This window comes from Ictalurus punctatus, chromosome 27 (genome assembly GCF_001660625.3).
Source record: "Ictalurus punctatus breed USDA103 chromosome 27, Coco_2.0, whole genome shotgun sequence".
Classification (NCBI taxonomy): domain Eukaryota; kingdom Metazoa; phylum Chordata; class Actinopteri; order Siluriformes; family Ictaluridae; genus Ictalurus; species Ictalurus punctatus.
This window is the reverse complement of record NC_030442.2, coordinates 17,494,079-17,511,315: the sequence shown is the minus strand read 5'-3', so window position 1 is coordinate 17,511,315 and position 17,237 is coordinate 17,494,079. Positions and strand designations below refer to the sequence as shown.

The 17,237-nt window shown below is 40.2% G+C and overlaps 1 protein-coding gene across 1 annotated transcript in view; it reads left to right on the top strand.

The window, feature by feature from the left end:
- Positions 1 to 16,730, top strand: part of itfg1 (integrin alpha FG-GAP repeat containing 1) — a 116,630-nt gene extending 99,900 nt beyond the window's left edge. The window contains exons 15-18 of the mRNA XM_053676654.1: positions 3,523 to 3,647; positions 5,634 to 5,716; positions 7,166 to 7,283; positions 15,837 to 16,730. Of these exons, the coding sequence (XP_053532629.1) occupies positions 3,523 to 3,647; positions 5,634 to 5,716; positions 7,166 to 7,283; positions 15,837 to 15,896 (386 nt within the window). The 3' untranslated portion in view covers positions 15,897 to 16,730. The remainder of the gene's footprint in view (positions 1 to 3,522; positions 3,648 to 5,633; positions 5,717 to 7,165; positions 7,284 to 15,836) is intronic.
- The last annotated feature ends 507 nt before the right edge of the window (positions 16,731 to 17,237 follow it).

Genomic DNA, 17,237 nt, shown 5'->3' with positions numbered 1-17,237 from the left:
AGGAGAAAGAGAGAGAGAGAGAGAGAGAGAATGATAATGGCTTTTGTCTGAGACACTCTGCTCACTAATATATCTGGAAAAACTCTCATTACTTCTTCACCAAGATGACGGGAAGCTCATATGAGGTCCTTTATTATATTCCTTATTATACTCCATTAATGTGTGTATGCCCACACACACACACACACACACACACACACACACACACACACACACACACACACACACACGCATCAAGGCAAACTGATCAAATATTTATTTTCTGGTTAATGAGGTTAAGGTTAAGGTCAGGTGTAGAGATAGAATTAATTAGCTCAAGTAATTATTACAAGGTTCACACAAATAAAAAAAAATATAAATAAAAACTCTGTGGATGTGTGTGTGTGTGTGTGTGTGTGTGTGTGTGTGTGTGTGTGTGTGTGTGTGTGTGTGTGTGTGTCTCCGCAGCTGGTCTGGCTGTTTGGTTTATGCCTGGCTTGCTAAGCTCAATCGTTTTGTGTCCAGGGACGGATTTGAAGCCAATGCTCAAATCTGGACACTAAAGCACCCTGACCAGTGTGTGTATGTGTGTGTGTGTGTGTGTGTGTGTGTGTGTGTGTGTGTGTGTGTGTGTGTGTGTGTGGTGGGATGAAGGCAGCTCCCCTGAGCTGTTAGGGTTTGGTTCATCAGTGTTCCTTCGTATCTGTGTAGTGTGATGGTAGTTTCTCTCAGAGCTGAGGTGTTCCTGATGGCTTTTCACAAACCTACACATGCTTAGAGAGTTCCAAAATTCAGCCACCTGTCCTAACTGTGGACTTGTGAACCCTGGTCAGCCTCCATGGGCTGTGAAAATCACCTGGATATCTTCTTGGGCATGTACCATGGAACCTTTTTCTTATTGGATCGGAGCTGGTTTCTAATGGCAAACAACTGTGGTGGTTATCCAGCTCAGTTATATATGTAACTAGAGTTCTATTTCACCAAAGGTGCTGATTATCACCTCGACGACATATGGTAAAAAGTCATGAGGAAACAAGTTGAGCCACTGTGGTGATGTCGTCCTTGTAGACACCACCCAAGTAGGAGCAGCACGTACTCCATGCAGCGGCATGCCTCTAAATCTTGTTACTTTAGGTGCATGCGATCTAATCTGGCGGCACTGACCCAGACCTGTTTTGGACATGGAGTTTAACATGAAGAATAACGTTCATTAGCAGCCTGGAAAAATCTCCCAACCTGAGAAAACCCAACTCCAGCCCAAATGGTGTGTGTTGGCGGATCCAGCTAACACAACAGGCTCAGCAGTCAACATCGTATGGTACAGCAAGGGAAACCCACTCGACCATCTCACCAAAGCTTAGCCACATGCCCATTGCTTGGCTAGATGGTGGGAAATGTGGAAAATGCTGAGCAGATGATGCTGATGGAGAACCTGACACGGGGGCAGAGATAATGACGTGACAATGCGGAGACACCAGACTCCAGCCCCAGGATGTACGTTTAACAGAGTGCAGCTAGCAAGTTCAGAGGTGCGTGGTGTGGTGAGGGAGAACCACTCAACCAGACAGCAAGTTCATGGCTACCTCATGGACAGACCTACCAACAAAACGCAGCACAAAAAGAAAGACGGCTTCGTACTTCACTTTGTGACATTGATGGAAGGTCTCGACAAGCAAGAAGGTATCCCGGTGATTCTCCCCATGCCTGCCTGTTAGATGGGGTGAAACAGAATCCGTGTTTGTTTCATTGTTTGGATTGCTGTGATGACTATTCGAATTGATTCTGTTTAATGAGGTGCATTCTGACTGATTTTACAGTTGTTTGGTGTAATGGAGGTGAATCAGCTGTCACAACATTGCATCACCACAGGAGCTTCTCTCTCACTCATATATTATCATGGAAATCAGCTACACTGCTAATTGTTTTTCTCTTTAATGTCATCATTAAACTGCTGCTGCCAGTTTTCTCAGACACAACAGCTATAGGATGACCTTTCTCCAGCTGCTACCACACATACACACACGCTTCGGATGTGGATCTGGAGCCCTCAAAAACACCTCACACCCACCAGTCTGTCTGTCTGATCAGTTTATTAGTAGTACTAGTAATGGTAGTAATAGTAGTATTAGTTCGATCTTTCTTTACCTATCTTTACTAGCACTCCATTTTCACCTTTTTTTAATTGTTGCATTTATATTATATTTATATACTTTCTTTTTTTACCTTTCTTATTTGATTACTTCTTAGTTTGCATTCCTGTTCCCCCTTTCAATTCTTTATATAAAGCACTTTGAACTACATTTAAACTGTATAAAAGGAGCTGTATACATACATTGTATTATTTGTGTGTGTGTGTGTGTGTGTGTGTGTGTGTGTGTGTGTGTGTGTGTGTGTGTGTGTGTGTGTATATATATATATATATATATATCACAGTACCGTTGCTCTCTGCCATTAACTATGCAGTTAGTGTGTGTGTGTGTGTGTGTGTCTTTGAGTCCATACATGGAAGTCTTTATGTTTCACAGATTTCCGCTTACTTAACCTGACAGGGTTACTGACAGATTCAAGACACAGTCATAAATGACAGATGACGAACAAACGCTAATTATAAAACTGTACCTAAAATGTTTAAAGAGCATGTCTTTGAGTCCATATGGCATAATTATATAGACAAACCCTCCTCAGTTACAGTGCAGAGAGGCGTCTTGTGCTTTTTGCCGCATTAGCCATGACTTCATGCTGAACCTGTTAGAAATGGCGTGTGGGTGAGATTGGAGCAATTAAAGAGGCTTTTGTTGGGCTGTGGGACGTTTTCTCTTATTACATTCACACACTCTCTGCTTTTTTACACACTCCTGCCTGCTTCATTTTCCGCCCTCAATGTTCTTTTGTCTTCTTTTGTACAACCGCCTTCCGTATTTTCATGCTTATTTTTAGATCCTTGCTTGCCCTAAGAGCCTTTCTACACCTTTTGCCTTGTTAAACGTGTCAAGACCTACGAACGCTAGCCGGTGCACTTATTAACTGCTAGTCAATTCGTTTACATTTGGGCTTTCGGTATTTGGGTTTTGATTTACTTTGACATTTTTTCGATATTATTTATCAGTAGCTAAACCTGTCAGGGTATAAGATTACCACAGAAATCACCATTTGTTCACCAACAGCAACAACATTAGCCATATTACCTAGCTACCTTACTATCATCCAATTAAAGACATGATTCGGCCAAAGCTCTGGATCTTATTTAATGATGTAATATGTAGCCCCGCCCCTAAATAGACAGGTTTTATACAACTACTACAAATATCTAGGGTTTTAAATAGCATGTTTTACCCAAACACCCTAATCTATATAATCAGAATCTGTATTCAAGCAGAGTTTATCATTTAAACATCATGATTTTGAGTTTAGGAGGATTTTCATACACAGATGGTGATCTGCTCTTGGTTGTGAAATTGCCCCAGGCTTTGTCAGCCAACTTGTTTACTGACAGGCATACTGAGTTCTACTGGTAACTTTATCTCTCTCTCTCTCTCTCTGCAGCGGGTCAGCTGAGTCAGTCAGCACATCTCTCTCTCCAGCTCCCCTACACCGTCCTGGGCCTTGGCCGCAGTGCCAACTTCCTGGATCACCTTTTCGTTGGCATCCCCCGACCCCCTGGAGTCAAGGTACACGCACGTTTATACTTTAATTCAGCTTCCTTTGTAGCTCTGCTGAGAGTTTAACGTTTGGTGGAAACCCGGCTCACGTTACAGAAAGCGGAGGTCATGTGCTCACGGCAGTCTGTTCTCTCTCCGCCGGTTTAATTCACCCTCTGCCCTTCATCTACACTCTGAGCGAGAGAAAGTCCAACACTCTTCAACATCCATCTGACCTGCTGACATTCTGTTCCGTCATCTCTTTCCCCTCCTTTCTCTACCACCTTTTCTTTTCACCTCGTTCTCTTTCATCTCCTTCTTTTCTCCCATATCCTCTCTAATCTTTTAATTTTTTCTTTCCTCGTTTCTTTTCATCTTTACTCCTTTCCTCTCTCCTTCTCTCATCTCCTTGCGTATTCACCCATCTCATCTTTTTCTTTACTCTTTTCCTGTTCCATGTGTCTGTTTTCTTTTCCCCCTCTCCTCTTCATCCTCTTCTTCTTTCCATCTCTTTTCGTCTTCCTACTTTAGTCTTCTGTCCTTTCACTGTGCTTTCATTTTCTCCTCTCATCCTCATCATTTCTCTTTCCTGCTCTGCTGTCAGTTTTCCTATATTTCTTATCTCCTTTATGACTGTTCCTTCTATTTTTCTCTTCTATGCCGCGTCCTGTTTCTTCTTTTCTCCTTTTCTTTTGCCTCCTTGTCTTCTTGACATCTCGGCTTATTCCATTTCTTCTCTTGTCTTCATGCATTCTTCATCTCATCTCTTCCTCTACTCATCTTTTCAGTCACGTCTCATTTCCTATTCCTCCCTTCTTGTCTTCTCCACTATCTTTCTCATATCTCCAATTCTCTCCCATTCACCCTTCTTTTTCTTCTCTTCTCGCCTCTTTTCATCTTTTCTTTCTATCCCTTCTCACGCTTGACTCTTTGCACAACGCTTCGTCCACTCTGTTTCCCTAAAATGGGATCAGAGCTCGTCCTAACTGCACACTCTCATTAACGTGTGTGAGAAAACAGAGTCGTAATGCATTATTGTTATAGATGCCGTTTCGGAAATGAAACTGTTTCCCCCTGGAGGAATCATAGAGAAGAATAGAAAGATGAGTGCAGTGTTGGAGTTAATTGATGAATAAGCGTCTTTAGAGGCAATGATATTGCTGTAATTGATTGAGCTGCTGTGTGTTGTACATTTACGCTCATAAAGGCAAGTTATGCTAATTTGCGCAGCGTGAGTTGCTGCGGGTGTATAGCAAAGCTGAATTAATCGGGGCACTGACTCTGCCCTCTCAACACCACACCTTCAGTACACAGAGGTGGGAGTTTTCCAACTTTTAATTTGCTTGTAATCACATAATGGAACTGCTTGGCATGGTTACGGTAGGACAGTAAGGCTATGGTATGATGGAGATATTGCGATAGGACTGCAGGATCTGGCAGGACACCAGGATTACTGTATGGCAGCAAAGTTACATCAGGACATTAGGGTTACAGGAGCATGGTTACAGTATAACAACAGGGTCACCATGGGATGAAGGGGATGCGGTAGAACGATGTGGTTACAGTAAGGGATTAACCGCAAGGTTACGGTAGAATGACAGTGTCACAGAAGGAGATATGGTAGAATGTTATAAATGGGGTGGGGGGGGGGGGGGGGGTGGATATGGTAGAACTGCAGGGTTACAGTAATGGTAAATGGTCTGCACTTATATAGCACTTTTTTAACCTTAGCAGTTCTACAAAGTGCTTTACACTGGTTCTCATTCACCCATTCACACACACACCAATGGCTGCAGAGCTGCGATGTAAGGCGCTAGCTTGCCATCGGGAGCAACTTGGGGTTCAGTGACTTGCCCAAGAATACTTTGGCACGTGAAGTCAGGTTACAGTGCGACAATGATGTTAATTGTCCTGTTGATTTATGCGTCACCCTAAAGTTATTGTAGTGCAGTTAATATATGGTGTTAACATCTGCTCCTTCTTTTCTGTTCTCTCTCTTTCTCTGTCTCTCTGCAGGACATGAGGAAACAAGAATGGACCGCCATCATCCCCAACTCTCAGCTCATAGTCATTCCTTATCCAAACAATGACCCTCGCAGGTACACCAACACACACACACACACTTTTATTTAAATTCTAACAAAGATATACATTAATTACTGCTAATGTTAATTAGTTAGAGCAAGGATCAAAGGATATCAATAATTGATGTTGCTGATGGAGTGTGTTAATGCAGCAGTTTTCCCAGAGTGGACAGTTTTCCCTCTCTTTATCTCTCTTTCACTCTCTTTCCCTCGCTCTATCTATCTCTTTATCTCTTTCTCTCTCCCTCTCTTTATCTATCTCTTTCCCTCTCTCTCTCTATCACTTTATCGCTGTCTATCTCTTTATCTCACTTCCTATCTATCTCTTTATCTCTTTCCCCCTCTCTCTATCTATCTCTTTATCTTTTTTCCCTCTCTCTCTATCTCTTTTTCTATCTATCCCTTTATCTCTTTTCCCTCTCTCTCTTCATAACTATCTCTCTATCTCTCTTTCCCTCTCCCTCTGTCTATTTCTTTATCTCTCTATCTGTCTCTCTTTATCTCTCTCTATCTCTTTATAACTCTTCCCCTCTCTTTACCCCCCTCTCTCTCTTTCTCCGTGCATGCGCTGGAAGGAACGTCTGAACAGCTTTCTTGGCGTCCTGCCAACTGTTCTGGATTTATACATTTCCCCCGCTTCTATAATTAAATAGTGAAACATATGGCTATATGTGAGTGGTAGTAGCTGTAAATAGTTTGAGAGAGACAGACTGACGGTGGGCGAGATGCAGGGAGATGATCTCTCCGGCGTGGCGTCAGGTGTGTCCCAGAGAGTGGAGTGCTGGTGGATGTACTGTAGGCTGTTTGAGAGCAGGCCGGGTGTGAGAACATCTACTCGGCCTCCTGCATGAACAAAGCAGTGGTAGTCTGGTGGTAGTGTAAAAGCAAAGCCTAGTCAACATGCTGATCGAAAGCGGAATATTGGTGAAAGGAGTAATGGTTCAAACCATGTGCCTCCATTCGTTAAAAATGAAGTTATAGCGAAGGAGTCTGAATGCGTCGGGAAGTCTGCCAGCACAATTAAAACGATTCCACTTGGCAGCGAGAACGCCACAGTAAAACACGTCCTGTCTTCTGGAAGACCGGTGTTTATGTTCCTAAACAGTCAAGAGGAGAGGCTGAATGTAAGTTTTATGTGCAAACATGGGGATAGCGATTACACTGTGTTTGCTTCAGTATGACTGAACGCCGGAGATGTTTTGAATAGAGGGACATCGGGCACAAAAATTTCGGCTGTCCACACAGAGCTGTGCAGCCGGGGAGCTCGCGGACTCGGGAGTGAACGAGAATAGAGAGTGATACTGAGAAAATAGACAGCTACTGTTCAAAAACTAGTAGCGGGAGCGGGCGGCAGGGTGTCTGAGATGCTTTTACAAAAGGTAAATATGCAGAACTGATGCATTAAAGTCATCTTAAAAGTCAAAAAGTCTCTCTCTCTCTCTCTCTCTCTCTCTCCCTTCACAGTTGGAGTGCTAAACTCTATCTGACTCCCAGTAATATTGTGTTGCTGACGGCCGTGGCGCTGATCGGAGTGTGTGTTTTTATCCTCATCATCATCGGTGTGCTGCACTGGCAGGAGAAGGTCAGAACTCTCTCCACACACACACACACACACACACACACACACACACACACACCTAAACTAGGCTCCAGAGAGGCATTCATAAGAGAAGGTACAGATCCGTAAGATGGTACAGGTGCAAAATGTATGCTGGGGTACATGCTGTGTGTGTGTGTGTGTGTGTGTGTGTGTGTGTGTGTGTGTGTGTGCTGAACAGATGGGTCAGAATGAGCAGATGGGTGTGTGTGTCCCTGACATCATTCCTTCACCCCCAACACGCGCGTGTGTGTGTGTGTGTGTGTATATATATATATATATATATATATATATATATATATATATATATATATATATATATATATATATATACACACACACACACACACAGAAAAGAATGCCACACCATTAATACAACTAACCATGCTTTCAACTGATTAAATATGTTGTTCATTACCACCTGAACAGACCCGTGTGTGTGTGGTAATTTACAACCTGTGCAGGTGTGTGAATGCCATCACTTATTATACACTACTAAATGGATTTTTAGTCAGTTTGCCTTTCAGGAGCAGATTTTTTTTTTCTAAATGACTGCAAAAAATGTAAATAACAGGAAACTATAACATCTGCTACAACATATTTGAAATATATATGGTATAACATAATATAATGAAAGACATTTTTTGTCTTTGTAGTTTTCAGTGTACGCTGAATGGATAATAAAAGCGTAAATGCTCATGAGTTGACCACGTCTTTAATAAATAGCTGCAGCCTGTTCATTAGGATAAAACGGCGAAACTAATCAGTGGGGAAACGAGTCCGGTTTGGATATGAGCCATTTTCTGAAAAAAACTAAGTGTGTCTTTGTTGGCAGTGATGCTAAAAAGGAAGAATCACTCTTGAGGCTAACAATTAAACCAATTCAAATTAAATTACATTTATTTATGTACTCTTCAAGCTGCGACGCATACAAAAAGTAAATAAAGAACAAAAGTCATTATATTTACACAGTGCACTCTAACATAACCGTGCATCAGCCAGTTGAAAATGGTCTGGGGTGAAGCGTGTGTACTTGTCCATGCAAAAATATGATTAGAATTGATATTAAGATGTAATTGTAAGACGATTTAACGCTGTATTGAGAGCATAGAGTTTTCCCCCCACAGGAAGGTCTTCAGGACAGTTCAGGGACGTTTCTCTGTAACATGACAAGCTGCGGTTTTGTTTTTTTGGTCTTATTAACTTCACGAGAGAGTAAAAAGGTGTGGAAACGACTGTTTATAATTATTACGCTTGTTTCGTCAACGTTCTATAGCATCAAATGTGCTTTTTTTACTTACTTGAACAAATAATCTGCCAAATTTATTTATTTATTTGTTTTAATAGTAGTTTAAGCCACAACTTCAGGACAGACGTATTACGTGGCTGAAAAAACCCATCTGGTTTGTCATGTTAGTTGTTTTATAGACACTCTACTCTACAGGCCACCATAGATCCTGGGGGTGGAGCTTTGTGAACATGGGCGGGAATGTGAGATGGGCTTCAAGGAGTTTAAATAAAATCTTATCCTACCAACTTAAAGCTGCAGTACTGAACTTTGGCACTGCTCCTGAATCTGATGGTTCGAGGACTTCGTATGGGTGTGTGTATTAGCTCCATCTCTTGACCACACAGGGTGGCGGTGAGTTGCTCTCTCGTAGCAAGCAGAAAATAAGTGCAGTTTACCACATTGACCGTAGCAAAACAAAAAAAACGCGGGAAACTCGATACCTCGCTGAATCAAGCGAACAAGACAACAGCTGTTTGCACAGATGTCAACGATGATTGCATTTAGAACGTTCCAGATTAAAAGCAGCCATCTACATGACAAGTTTAAATTCTAAGCAACTTTGTAAGGACAAGCTAAAACACTCCACCATCCTCAGCAGCCGCACACGTGGGTGTATAGTAGCCGGGTCTTCTTCTTTCACTTAATGGACGTGACATCACCACCCCTGTGCAAATTAGGTCAAAGTGACGTTTCCCGTGAAGTCCGACCCCAACAGTTCAAATTATTAATTGTTGTTATCATTAGCTTACCGATGTGAATTGGGAGATGGATTTAAACGCTGGGTTTTTTTTTACGTACTTGCGAAATAATTTATTTTTCTTCATTTTTAAACAGAAAAGGCTTGATACTGCAGCTTTAAACATTAGAGAGGTCATCTTGGGGGGGGGGGGGGGGGGCTAATTTTAAATGTGATACAAAGCGATGTCTTTATTTAATCCCACCATCACATCTACAAGCAACGAGAACACCTGTGAAAAACCCTTTTTGGGGTTGTTTCCTGCCTTTGAGCTTAGACCTGGGTGTCTGCGTTGATTGATTTTCAACACCAGCATGTTTTTTTTTTTGTTGTTGTTGTTGTTTTTCCCCCAGAATCGGATCACGGTTCGTAATTCGACGCGGCCGTATCGTAGATGGTTGGAGGGATTTTCTGATTTAAATCGTTTTTTTCTGCACGCTACCATTTACATACGATGCGTTACACTTAGAGTTTCATATGATGCTTTCTCACACGGGTAAACGCTCCGTTTTAGATCACGTGTTCTTGAACAACAAAGATAGTTGGAGCGATTAGTTTATGGCAGTTTGCCTGCTTAAAAAACAAAGCAACGCTGTAGGAAAGAGTGGAAACTTTTGCTTTCCATCCACCCACAGTTTCAGTCTGGCACAAATAACACGCACCAGAACTTGTTAAATCAAGCTCTTGCCAGGAGCGTTTGGAAGAGGAGTGAAAACATATCCATCTTGCAAAGACTTTAGAGCAGAACGGAGCTGCTTTATTCACTTGTCTTCCAGTTTTGTAACCGATAGAAGTGTGGAAGAGCTTCTGCAGATATTGGCTTATATCTTTAGCAGATCATCACTGATCCTTTATGTTTACGTTTATTAAAATCTATTTTTAAAAAATCATTATAAATTTTGTTCTCAAGAAATGATTACTAATTGTCTCGGAATTGTCTCTACACCTTTACATTAGTTATCATGATCTATGAACAGATATAAATATGTAAATTAGAAACTGCCAAGCGTGCTAGCCTAATATCTCTCATCATTACCTGACTTGGCTAGCTGGCTAGTTACCTAGCTCGTGTTTGTCACGTTTTTAAGGGGACTTTTATGTTGACAGACACTTTTTATGCAAATGGACTTTGGCATAAGTAACGCAGTAGAAGCACAGAGACATTAAAGGAAGAACTGAGATACAAGTGCTGCCAGAGGGGATGCCTCAGGCCCTTCCCTCAGTGCTCACTGAAGGCCTGAGGATATCTCCAAACTAAAAATTACAGACGTGTACAACACGTCTTTGTATTTTAATTGCATATCTTAGAATCATCATGCTTGTTGTAATTAATCTGAATAGTGATTTAATAGTGGTCTCTGTAGGTTAGAAAAAATGTTGTAATAAATGTATGCCTTCGCATAATTTTGACGTACCAGTGCAGTCCGCCATTTTGAATTCCATTAGTCCCAGTGTAATTTAGCCCTCTCTTCAGTTTTCCCTAAAGAGCGCGATGCAGCGGCGCTTTAGTCCTTAAGTTTGTCCAGCTCTCTCACCTCCTCATGAGCACACCCTGCTCAAACTGATCAGCTTCCAAACCTTCAAGTTTTACGCTAATACTGCCATCAGCGCCGTCACCGAGTCTCTGCTGTAACTCGGCTGCATTGCATTCTGGGACTTGCATAAAGGTCTCTTTTCCTTCTACGCCAGTATTCTCATTAATATCACTTTAAACTTCATTTGAAAATGGCGATGGTGATTTAAATTTTTTAAAAATTCCCTCCTATTAGACGCCACTGTAACTGTGCTAGCAATAACCCTGTCACGTCAGCGCAGCATGCAACCGCTAACTTCTCACAGGAGTAATGAAAATACAGCACCAGCCAACAAATTAGCACCAAAATCACTAAACGCTCCACAGATACTTCAATATAAAATGATAGCTAATAGTGTTTCAGGGTGGAGATTTGCTTTAATGAGGTCTTTTCAACAAGAAGAAACATGTGTTTTGACAGGGACCGAATTATATTTCTTGTTAGCTACGTTAATGGGGTAAGTGGACATCATAGGCAGGTATATAAATCTATTTTTAACAAATAGACTAGCTGGAGAAGCTGTTTCCGCTAACGTTAAAGTGAATACGTGGAAGAAACAAAGAGAGATCTTATTCAGGATGGTTTTTACAGCAGGTCTGATTCAGGCTGTGTGTGTAACTGAGTGTGTCCAGGCATGATTGTTTTTGCGTGTGTGTGGCTGTGTGTGCATTTGCATTAGTGTTGTGTGTTTCTCTCTTTCTCTCTCTCTCTCCATCTGCTCTGTTGATTATTCACGCTGAGAGCCGTAATTACTCAGAGAAGTACTCCGCTCTTGCACAACTACATTAAAGTAACTGCTTATGTGTGTGTGTGTGTTAGGTGTGTGTGTGTGTGTGTGCGCGCCTTCCACTTGACTGCACTGAGTCTGTTTGTGTCCAGCTCTATTTCGAAGACACATTTATCAGTGTGACCTGATTTCCATTTCTCCGTCTCCCAGTATTTCTTAGTAATATATGGCTGTGTTCCAAATGGGACATGTAGTATATAGTGTACACTAAACACTGTTCCCGTCGGTGGGCATAGTGGGCGTGGTGAGCGAGTGACACGATGTGAGTTGAGACATGTTTATGCAAATGAGAAGTGACATGAAATAAATCTGATTTAAGCGTGGTTATGTATACATTCTGTAGCTATGGTTACCAAACCGATATGTGACCAGCTGTGTTCAGAATCTGCTGTTTTGTCTAAGGTTTAAAAATACAAATTATATTCGACACATCAGTTGCCTTATAATACACGAGTATGCAAATTTGGGAATGCCTCCTTAACATCTAGTAAACTATCTTGAGTTTGTCGCAGATGAACACGAGAGCGATTTCAGTGTCGGAGCATCGACGTGCATCGTCGTTTTTTGGGGGTTTTTTCTCTAGTTTTTGATGAAAATGCAAAGTTACCATAGCAACCACGATCTGATCGTATCTTTTGAGGAAATATAAATATTAAACGTATTCATTTTTTAAATTATATATCCGCAGTCGTCACCATTACGGACTTGCAAGCTATCGAGTCGTTGCTAACAGTTGTCAGGTAGCAGGTTTTAAGATGAAATAACCGTGTTGCACTATTGCGAGAGAGTACCATCCAGATGTGGAAAAATTCATCCAGAGTAGTACATCATCTGCATACTTTTGTTGTACTGAACATAATCGTCATTCGCGTATTGTTTAGGAAGATCGGTGCGTACCGTGCCGTTTCAAACCTGTCTTGCCTTCTCTCTAATTGCTTCTCTCTCTCTCTCTTCTTTAATATCTCTCTCACGCTTTACTTTGCTCGATATTTCTCAAATCCTACCACCCTCTCCCCCCGCACCCGCTGAGATTGAAGTGGCTGCAAGAGATAAGAGCGAGGCGCTAACCTTTAGCGTGAGGAGAAAACAGCATTCGGAGTTGAGCTCGCGGATCTTTCCATCTTAGCGGGCCGTTCCGACTGCATGGCTCTGTGGGCGAGAGGAAACGAAAGGATGAGGGGCACACTCTAGTGCCAGTTATAGACTATTATAAACAGGGTGAGGGCCAGGAAGGGCCAGGATGGGCCAGCGGTACCACTGGGGGGGGCCTCTAATATTAAAGCTTGAATTTCATGCAAATTTTAGACGTAAATATTGCAATTTTCTAGACCAAAAAATTAATACACGAAGTATGACAAAAAAATTTTACTTGCAGCACATACCATAAAGTATACAGTATAATGTCTTTTTATGTCTACGTACATTATATAATGTTTTATTAAACTAAAAAGGGTAATACCTTACATTAAGGTTCTGTTAATTACTAACTAATGTAGTTAATAATCTTTAGCATAAAACAAACCATAAATAATGTTAAGAAAGTAAGTTAACACATTAATTAATTCAGTATTAAATGATATTTTGTGAAATGAAAAGAGAACAAACCATGACTAAAAATAGGCACATAAACCAGAAAAAAAAAGTGATTTCCGCTATTTTGCTAATGTTTGTAAATGTTAAAAATCTTAAAATATTTTTTTTAATTAAATCTCAGTTCTTAATTTCTAAATTTCAGATCTTAATGCACGTGATGACTATTTGGCTTATTTGGTTTATTATATGTATATTAAATCACATACATGCATTGAAATGAGTCTCAGTTACTTTGTTAATGTGTATTAATGCTGTAGATTGAGTTTTGGTCATTTAAGGGAATCTTGGTGTAAAGTGTTACTGTAAAAAGAATTTAATACAAAAATTATTTGGGGGGAAATTATATAAATGATAATCTTGGAAAGTCTTTGGAAAAACTAGGCTAACATTTTCCTAACTACTGTAGTGACTTTTCACCAGGGGGACCATGGTGTTGGACGATTAGCTAATGCTAAACACCGCGCTGACACTAGCAAACCTGACAGGATTTTGATTTAACTATTCATTCATTCATTCGTTAAATAATTGAACATTTTAATATAAAGTTTTATAAATTAATTATTTTGTTTTGGTTAAGGTTTGTAGTGGATTCTGAGTCTATTCCCGTTTAGCAAACTACATAGTTGGAAAGCTAGCTAGAGATTATGTTAAATGTTAAATAAATAAACAAACAAACATTTTCCTCTAGATATAATTAGGTAGCATTTTAGTTATTTCCGAAACGCATAGACATCGAATAATCCTAACAAATTTCTTACCACAGTAATCTCCGAGTGTTTTTGATGTCATCTGAGGTAAAAGATTCGGCGTTCGCAAACGAGTCGAATCTTTGAGTCGAGTTTCTTTGACGGATCTTTGAATCAATGTATCTTTTTATCGGTGAAGGTTGGGAACCGACTCATAGATCTGAAGAGCCGTTTTGATGATTCGGCAATCGAAATATAATGGTCTAAGTGATTTGAATTTTTAAATTTGAATCGTTCTGAGATATATATATATATATATATATATATATATATATATATATATATATATATATATATATAGTTGTTGTTGTTTTTTGTAATGTATTGAATTTTTAATTTTGACAGATATATTGACATTTATACTCAAGTTCGGTACACTCGCCTTAGTCAAAGCGTGATTTTATATTTTATTTCCCTTTTTTATTGAGCGCGCGCAAGTGTATCTGATGTGCTTTCTTTTTTTTTTCTTTTTTTTCAGGCTCGAGCGCATTTAGGCGGGAAAAACAGACCCGCGTGCGTCTAAAACCAATTTCACGATGACCCGTTGCTGATTAGGAAAGACACACACGCGCGCGCGCGATGTGTGAGTCAGTTCGTCCCAGCTGAGAATAGACACCATTTTTACTTTGGCTGAGGCAGACAATTATCACACACACACCGCCATTACACACACACACCCCCCACACACACACACGCGCGCGCGCGCGCGCGCGGCTGTGTGTTTTATCAGCGCGAGACAGAGTGTGTCTGGTTCAGGCTCTATCAGTGATCGCACCCAGAGGTTTTATGCTGCTGTGAAGTGTGCCATTGTGTGTGTAATGAGTTCAGCTCTCTCTCTCTCTCTGTGTGTGTGTGTGTGTGTGCGCGCGCACGCGCGCGTGCGTGTCAAGAAGAGCTCTGTATGCTATTTTCATAGTTGTTCATGGCAAACAAACATTTCATTATTGCCATAAAAGCGCTATTGAGTCTTCTCTAAGCGAGTTGACTGACCATTTTGAAAGTCGAAATAATTTTTTTGACTTTCTCACACTGACCTACACAGCAACCAGTGACAATTAAAAGAAACATTTCTGCATGAAAAACTGGGGACGTACACAATGTCCCTCTTCTCCTAAATGTAGTCGAAGACATTTTCGTCTGAGATTTTATTGGGATCTGACAATGGCGAAGTAATAATCTGAAAAGCCTGCTGAAATCGTGCAGTCTAAACCCAGCTTAAGGGAAGCTTGTTGGATCTAATGCTGCTCGTGTTCGTGATGTTTTCATGAAGATTACTAAAGTCACTACCTTTTGGCAGGGTTGTGATGCAATTTTGTCATTTCTCAGAATGGCAAAATGTTCCATGCTGCTAAAATTACACCATAATTACAGTTATCATAGCTAAACAAATATTTTTTGCGATGCTAATTGCAATTATGGTGTAATTTTAGTAGTATGGATCATTTTCTTAGAAATGGATCATTTTCTTATACACGTATATCTGGGGTAAATGTTGATATTTCGGATGTTTCTGTCTCGTTTCTGCTTTTTTTTTCATTTTCTGTATTTCCTAAATCTGTGTATTTCCAAAATTTATTCTTGCAGCTGCTAATATATAATGCTAAGCTAGCAGCTATAAGCATCCCTTACTTGGTAGCAACATAAGCCTCGTAGCCTCCAGTACAGAACCTAAAATATCAGCTAAATAAATAGATTTCTGGTCATTTGTACATTGTGATTTTATTTTATTTTTTTCACCAAACTGCTTCTTCCAGAAGAGCCTTTTTCAAACATTCAGTATTGATATATTTTTTCTGAACATTGTGTTGCAGAAAGCAGACGACCGCGAGAAGAGACAAGAAGCTCATCGCTTCCACTTCGACGCCATGTGAGGAACCGGAGTGCATCATGGGGGGGAAAAAAAAGAAAGTCCATCATAAGCATTCATCTCACTGGAGAGTATATTTATTAATTTATTTTCTATGTTTTCCCCACTGAATGTGGTCTATCTGTTTCAGTTGAATGTGTTATTGAACGTGTGAGATCTCGGGAAAGTGTGGCTGTTATTCCTCTCTTCTGATTTTTTCTTTCGCCCCTTATATTTGTATATAATGGACGTTTACTTGAACGATACAACATAACAGTGTGTGTTTTTAGCTGAAGCAAGCAGGGAGTATTGATTTTCAGAAAAAAACAAAGGAATGTTTTGGTGCCATTTTATTTGTCCTTCTGGCATAACGCGTTGTGTTAAATGTATTTCTTCCTCTGTCATTGTAAAAGGGAAAGATTGTGTCTCTTGGGTAAAAGCACCAGGACTAGTTATGGGAGTCTTTGTTTTTGGTGCTTGTTTTGATGTACTTTAACAAAATGGCTGCTCCAGTCATATTTGTTTGGCTTGCTTTTCAATGCCTATGAATGAAACTGAAAATGTTTCCTGTGCTAATCAATGAGGTGTGCAAAAAACAAAAAAAATGTATTCGTGCGGTTTGTCCTTTTTTTGGCTTGCTGTAAGAGCATGTTTCTTTTCTTCTTTGTCAAATGGTCATGTTTATAAGATGTGTTTGGTGATCAAAGTTTTCTTCCTTTATTTTGCACTCAGGCTAGCCAGTAATGGCATCTCACACCATTTTAGCATCATGTTCTAACATCACTCGTACATGAAGAGTCTAATAAAACAGCAGATTTTTATAAAACTCCATATTAATGAAATAAATGTGCAAATCAAATTGGACGTATTTTATCATTTGGAACACTCCAGACATAAAATTCTGCCTTTGGACTTTTGGTAGTAGTCGTACTGTGAGCGCTGTGATACGAAACTTGGGCCAATGAGGAAATAAGTTTCCATTTCATAATGAAAACAGCACACTGGAAATTCACACTAGGTGTCCGACCCATGACTTTTACTTCATTTTCTCAATTTTCATCAGACATGAAAGTAAAAAAAACAGTATATCTTGTACAGAAAACATCGCAATAGTTTTACCATTTTGCAGTTGTGCAGATCACGTGAGAGTTATAAGAAATGTTCTCTCTTTCTCTTACCGACAACTGAAATACCAAAACTGTGCTTACCGATTTGTCAGGTTTAGAGAACCGATTTGAAAATATGCATATTTTTGCAGTTTGGAAAAAAAACGTTTTTGCATTTTAAAGAAATATGCAGTTTTAGTGTTGATAGAAAGGCATAATTGTTAGATTTTTTACATTTTTATTTTACCCATGCTAATGTG